The sequence below is a fragment of the Apaloderma vittatum genome, unplaced genomic scaffold (genome assembly GCF_000703405.1).
Source record: "Apaloderma vittatum isolate BGI_N311 unplaced genomic scaffold, ASM70340v1 scaffold28640, whole genome shotgun sequence".
In the NCBI taxonomy this organism is placed as follows: Eukaryota; Metazoa; Chordata; class Aves; order Trogoniformes; family Trogonidae; genus Apaloderma; species Apaloderma vittatum.
In genome coordinates this window covers 1-7,226 of record NW_009696711.1, presented here as the reverse complement: position 1 = coordinate 7,226, position 7,226 = coordinate 1, and the positions used below count along the sequence as shown (strand labels likewise).

General features: G+C 39.6%; 1 protein-coding gene across 1 annotated transcript in view; it reads right to left on the bottom strand.

Moving 5' to 3' along the window:
• ABCC1 (ATP-binding cassette, sub-family C (CFTR/MRP), member 1) overlaps positions 1-6,327 on the bottom strand; it is a gene marked incomplete at its 5' end in the record, with an annotated part of 24,840 nt that extends 18,513 nt beyond the window's left edge. The window contains 5 exons of the mRNA XM_009876057.1: positions 490-616; positions 1,515-1,584; positions 3,017-3,104; positions 3,499-3,645; positions 6,124-6,327. Of these exons, the coding sequence (XP_009874359.1) occupies positions 490-616; positions 1,515-1,584; positions 3,017-3,104; positions 3,499-3,645; positions 6,124-6,327 (636 nt within the window). The remainder of the gene's footprint in view (positions 1-489; positions 617-1,514; positions 1,585-3,016; positions 3,105-3,498; positions 3,646-6,123) is intronic.
• Positions 6,328-7,226: the final 899 nt, after the last annotated feature.

Sequence of the window (7,226 nt, the reverse complement as noted above, 5' to 3'; positions counted from 1 at the left end):
CTTTCCCTGAATTACAGCAGCAGCAAAATCCAATACAAGGACTTCTTACTTATTTACAGGTCATTTTTCCTCTGTAAACTCTGTGCAACTCTGATGTCTAAGGAAGTATAAACTACAACAGTAGCTTTTCTCAAGTTTGAATATCTAGGAGTACCATCCCTCTGATGTCTAAGAAGGCAGGAGCAGATACAACAGGGTCTCCCCATCTCACACCTGGCTGCACCAGATTCACCAGAATACTTAGCTTTGAGACCTGCACCATTCTATTTGGCTAAATCTGAAACCAACAGATTTAGAAGTTGTTGGGTCAAGGCTTAACAGGCAATTACACAGAGTACAGGCTAAGGCACACACATGGCTTGCAAGTAAATTGGGCTAAAAACCATCTTGATTTGAAAGGTTGTCTTCTCCTCTTTACACCCCCTGAAAATCTATAATCCCTCTGGCAATACCCACAAATAGTGGAACAATTCTTCAGACACATCACACCTTGACAACCACGTAGCCTTCCTTTTTGTCCATCTCCCCCAGTAATGCAGACAGCAATGAAGACTTCCCACAGCCAACTTGACCAACAATAGCTACCAAGGAGCCTTCAGGAACAGTGAAGTTAATGCTGAAATAAAGTGCACATAATTCAGCCTTGCTTGCTGACACATCCCAGTAGTTAAACAGTTTACTGAACAGATAATACAAAGCCAGATGCAATGTGAACACTCACTGCAAATGCTGACACCGCACACAAACTTTAACTGTTTGAAAATGCAAACCTCTCATTCAGAAAGCACCCAGCTCTTCTTGTACTTAGGACATAGCATCTTTGTGTGTAATTGGTCAAAAGGGGAAGAAAAAAAGAAATTAAAAAGGGCACTCTGACACCACCTGTCCAGTATTTATTTCAAATGTTCTGTGAACGCATAAGTGAATATCAATGAATGCTTCCCAAACAATACGCAAAGAATATGCAAGTTAAGGCCCAAGAAAGAGCAGCCAAAATTAAGGAGGGGACAGAGCACAGTAGAGACAGATGTAGCTGCATCATCCCAGTTACTCTGCTAGTCATTTAATGTGCACGTTCGTCACTGGTTTTCTCGAGCACAGGAATCAAGGATGGCTACCATTCAGTGAGAAGATTTTTAAAGGAAGATTTCAAGGACATAATGCTAACATGAGGCACTAAGGATTAATTACAAGGGGCTAATCTGGCTGCATCCTCTAGATGGAGCTCATCTCGAGTGCAGGACATCGCAAGAGTTGGAAATCTCTGAGACTTTCCCTCCCATTGTATCTCCTGCTACTCCCCCTTCATGCATTCCATACATAAAACATACTTTGTAAATTCCTCTAGTTCACTAAGCCCCGGTCTAAAAATAAAATAAAAATATAGAACAGATGTTATTTGTTCTATTCCTTTAAGATAACAAATTCTTCGACATATAGCTTTTATAATTTAAATACACATCACCTATGATGCAGCAAGATGACAGAGTAGAACAAAGGGTACCAGTTCTCACCTGTTCAGTGAAGGAGGATCATTTTTAGACCAGCTAAACGTTGCATTCTTTACAACAATGCATCCTTCAGCTGACAAATAGAAAATTCATATTTATAAAAGCATCAATGCAACAGCTAATTTGGATCATGCCACAGACATCAATTTAAGCACACACAGCCAGAGGGATAAAAGCTATGTTTCCATCAGAACTGAAACCACTGCTTAGCAAAAAGCTTGTGTTCTGCTTTTACTGAATTTATCAAGGTAACAGGTTCTACAGTTATACTTATTCAGTAACCAGGAGGTAGACAAATATCTCAACTATACAAAGACTGTGACCCATTCAGCTGCATCCTCCTTTATCCAGCAACTCCACTGCAGCACTGCAGAGTCAGTTCAAGAAACTGGCAGCCTCAGCCAGACTTGTGCTTCTATGGAAGCATCAGCTAAACTGCCAATTCCACGTGTGCAGCTAAGCTACAAGAATGATAGGGCAAAATAAATCAAATTACCAAATAAAATAACTTTGACCAAAAATATCATTCAGTGAAATGTTGCATGGTACTGGCATCTCCATATTTTTATAGCAACAACTCAAAATATATCACTCCTAATTCAACCAAGTAAGAAATACTTAGCCTAGGTAAATATTTACGTTAGTATGCAAGTACAACTCACTATGGACAAAAACCAAAACTCTACACTAAATATTTTTAAGCAATGTATTGATGGTTATCAGCTGAACAAGAGGAGGAGATATTTCCAAAAAGGAGATATGAAGAAGTAAAAAACACAAATTAAATACAGCAGCTGACTGCTCACTGGAAAGCCAACTAAAATTATATAGAGCTCAGCTAACCACACAAGAGGAAGCAATAGAGATTTCACAGTCTTTGTACAAAAGGAAATTTAAAAAAATCTAGAAATTACTGCTGTCGTTTAAATCAAGTTTTGTTTTGAAAAAAGAGCATTAGTTTTTCAGTACAGCTGTCTTCATGCTTCTCTATCTCCTCAGCAGTTCTCTGTAACCAGACCAGCAACACTGGGTACAGTGGGAACGACACTGGGAGTAACTCTTTGCACAAAGGAGAAATTAGAGGCATTTGCCAGAACTGGGACTTATCCTTTCTCCTTCAAGAGTGACAAAGTGTTACAGGATTGTTCTTCCCTAAAATGCTGTGTTTTGGCACAGCATTAATTATCATTCTGTTAACTACCTACAAATTTCAACGGCCACACTTAGAAGAATCTAATGAGTGATTTTTAAAGTGGCCATCTGTGTCTAGATGTAATCATTGTGTAGTTTGGACACAGGAATTGGGGAGAGGAAGGAAGTTACCTCAGAAGGTGGTAGAAATTTTATATCATTTTGATTTTACAAACTCCCTTCTCTGCTTAACGGCCAAAATTTATCAGTGAAATCCACTAAAATGCACTAAGTTTGTTACAGAAAGTAAAAGAAACACCGTGAAACCACCTCAAACCTGCACACATTGACTTTCAACAAGAAACGAAACTCACCGTCTGTAATGGGACCTCTGATGATGCTGTGTGGATCTAACTCTTCATGAGACAGGAACACCCTAAGGCGCTTCAAGGAGACACTGGCCTACATGGGAAAGGGATGAAAAAGTATCTTACACTCTACTAATTTTCCTTGATAGCTTTGTAGTTTTGCACCACATATATGTTACATCATCATTATGCACTCCTAATCCCTTCCTAAATCCATTGCATAGTTTCTTGGCTAGTCAAACCCACACTTCCCAAACCACAACAAAGACAGTTGATTTCAGGAACACTCATCCACCATAACTGCAACTGCTAATTTTGCTTGCACAGCATTTAATACCCAGAAAAAGCATTTCACACACAGGAAACGCAAAGGCCTCTTTCTGAGGTGGCTGAATTTCACCAGTGGACATTCTCTAAGCACAGGAACATAATCTTCCCACCCAGCAGCTATTTCTGTATAAAACAGCTTTTAATGACTCAAGTCTTACTTCTACTATGTTGCTGATAACCATAGGAAGCATGTTCAATGGAAACCTGAGGATGTTGAATAATGCTAGGGAAACAAACGCCTTCTCAGCATCCAAGATGTTGTGCTTGTATATTTTGACAAACACAGCAAAGGTGGACAAGGCAACCTGAAAGAAAGCGTAATAGTTACAGTTAGAGCGACACTTCTTAAAGCTACCAACTCGAGAGTCACATAGACTGACACCTGGAATCAGAGGTCTACAAATTAAAGGAACAGTAATGTTCTGGTAACGTTCTTGTTCCTTCTCCTTTTTGCAAAACAAACGTATGATTTAAACCTATTGTTGTCAAAAGAAGTTGATGGCTCCTCTTGGAAGGGTGTCCAGTGCTCACTTTCTTCACATAGCAAGGGGGAAACCACAAATGTCCCAGGTCAATTGTGACCTCGCTGCAGGAGAAGGGAAGGAGAGGAATGATTGCTTGTTTTTCTTTGTTTTTCTTGCTGCTCTTCCAGTGCTAAGGCACTCCCTGTGGTACCAGGTACTGGACATATATGAACAGAAAAGTCAGAAACACCCCAATGCCAACCCATTTTATATTTTTTTGCAAACTAACACAATCACAGATTTCCAAGTAAAGCCCACTTTATCACGGACAGAAACTTGAAACGCTACTGCATTACAAAGACAAACCCTTATAGTTCCCAAACAGTTCAGAGCAGAAAAGTTTAAGAAGGATGCTGAAAAAGAAAATTACATTGAAACATTGTTATCATCAATCATAAGGTATAAAAATAATTTTTTAAAATCCACATACTTTTCTTTTTCATATATTTTTCTTTTAAAATGTGTTGATTAAATTATAGTAAAATTAAGCTAAGCAAAACCAAACATTCGCCTCCAGATCTATTCTCTTCACAGTCTTTTCTTCCGTGGTAACAACACTCATACCATGGTATATCACAAGATCCAGCAACTCTCTCCCACAGATCGCCCCTTAAAAAAAGAGATCAAGGTAGCCTAACCTTTGGCATGCCCCCTCCCACAAGGCTTGAAACAACTAGCTCAAAAGCCTAAGGAACAGTCTAATCTAAGCGGAGCATCCATTGAAGACAGTCGTATTTTTGTTAAAAAACTGACTGCGGTGAAGACACGTCTTGTTCTTCACACAGCAGCTGACTCAGCTGTGCCTGGTACAGTAGTTTGTTTGTACAACCCCTAGTTTGGATAATCATATCCCAGGGAGAAAGGCCTCCCACAGAGATCAAAAACACAACAGGGTCCAAAGAATTACCCCACAAGCAGCATGTCTGCACTCTTGTGTTACCAGCAATTAGGCTGAAATATACCCTTATCAGCACACACAGCAGTACACGAGGTATTGCAAAATTAATAGTTTCCTGACACCGTTACTAAACAATGCTTTAGAAGCGCTCAAGCCATGGAAACAGGAGAAGGGGTAGAGGAAATAGAGTTTTGCACGCCAAAAGCGCTTTTAAGTAGGCACTTAAAGTAAGGCTTTAATCAGAAGTTCAGAAGAAATACGAAGAACAAAAATCCAAGAAAGAGGATGTTAAACAGCACCCTTGCACTCCCGGCTGTACTGATTCTGCCCCAGTGGCAAACCTCCTAAGGTGCAGGGGCATTGCCACACACTGACAACGTGTGTTAAAACGGGGCTACTCATTAGCTGAATCTGTCTTCTCAGACTCCACGGAACAGCATTAAGGAGTTCACCTGTGACATTTTATTTAGAAATTTCATTTAATAACGTATTCATATTAAAACAATCTCAGACTTCTTTTAGAAAAGCATTCACTTAAGAATGCAGCTGATGTTTCCTACCCAAGGCACTGCTGCTTCTGCCTTTCATCATGCCTAAAACATAATGTAAACACGAAAAATGTTTGCAGGGAAGGAATCTGAGACTGGAAAGTACACTTAAACACCTTCAACTGGAACAGCACATATTTTATCCTAATGTAGTCATGGCTTTTATTTGCTTCTGCCAACAAGATCAATGGCTCATTTTTCTAATAGGTCTAATAGTCATCCTTCTTGCCCTTTTATTTTAAATGTAAGCTAACCACAAGCACAGTAGGGAATTTATTTTTTAAGTTAGAATTTAAAGCAATCTCAGCGTATGCAATGACTTTGCCTCTTCATTGTTCTTAAACAGATGCTGGGAGAACCCAGGCCAGAGGTATGCCTGGCACACAACGTCCCGTTCCATCAAGGGCTCTTACTTGCTGCTCTCAAAGGTGCCAAACTACAGGAGGTTTTATTGTCAGACACAGCTACCATGCTGAAGGTACTGTGCGCATTAGTAACCTCTTCTAAATCTGACAGCAAACTTAATCTGGGGTTCCTCAAGCACACTACCAGAAATGCAGTGAGATGCAGAGGAGATTTTTATTTTTAAATACCTCAACCATTAACTTCTTACCAAGTTTCAAATAAAACAGTAGTGCCTTTTCATAAAGAACTGGAGATGTAAGTGCTCTGCTGAGGAGGGCCATTCTGACTCTTCCACTCATTAAAAAACATCCACTCGTTAAAAAATACAAGCAAAACAACTTTGCAAGTGCTGCCTTGGAAAGCATGATCCCAAAAAGGAGAGTCGACATGTACATTTGTTTCACTTACCAGAAAAGGAGCACAAACCCAAGTGAAAGTTGCCATTGCAGCAAGGTAAGCAGATTTTTTTAGGACTTTGAGTTCTTTCCGTCTGATCTTTAATACCTTCTCTCTGAAGGCTAATTCCCAAGCATAAAGTTTCAGAACTTTAATCCCATTGAGAATTTCATTCATCAGCTTAATTCTGTTGTCTTTGCTCTTCATTTGAGCCACCTAAAAACAACATTGCAAAAAGTAATTAGCAGAGCACAATACTTGGCAGAGCCACAAGGTTCTGAGCTTTGTATTTTGCAATGGCAAAATTTACCTCATTATCATCAAAAGCTTACTAGCTGCTCAAACAGGAAATCTGAGATGCTATCTGAACAAACAAATATGCAGTATTAACAAGATGTTTTAAACCGATCAAAGGAATGCTTCATGCAACTAAAAATCCAAATCAAGATCAACAATTGTGGCACTGGTTTGAGTGGGGTTAACCCCGCTTCAGGAAGCCCTAGGACTCGTGTTCCTCCTAGGTACAATATGCATTTAAAAAATAAGCCGCTATAATCAAGCACTTGGTTTTGCTTCATTTTCAACACAATCAATGGCTTTCTGAAGCTGAACCAAGGCAAAAAGCTTTCTATTCAGCCACAGGAAGAAAGTCCATTCTTCAGAAGTTTCCGTCATCATAAAGTATTTTAACGTGAGCAGTGCAAAGCTGAAATGATGTTCTGACTTAGCACCAGTCAAAGTCAGTAGACTGCACTGGTACAGCTACCCCAGAGAGCTGCCACTCGAAGCAGCGTGGCTTCTCCCAGGTGGGAATCAAATGCTGTGGTATATTTTCATGAGCATCTAGAGCTAGAAGGTTTCATTTACTTAAAATGAATCTCCCTCATGTTTGGTAAATTTGGTTAGTAGTGAAGTCTGCACCAGAAAGCAGATGGCGGGGCTGCTGGAAATAGCTTTTACAACAGAAAACATGAGAGTTTGAGTTTACATTTACTGATGTGCGTTCTCCGTAACAAACTGACCCCATCTAAATAAAATTTATTAAAGACAAAGAACAGCCAACAGACCTCTCCCTCCTCATTTCTCCAGGAAGAATAAAAAATAAAAATAAAAAT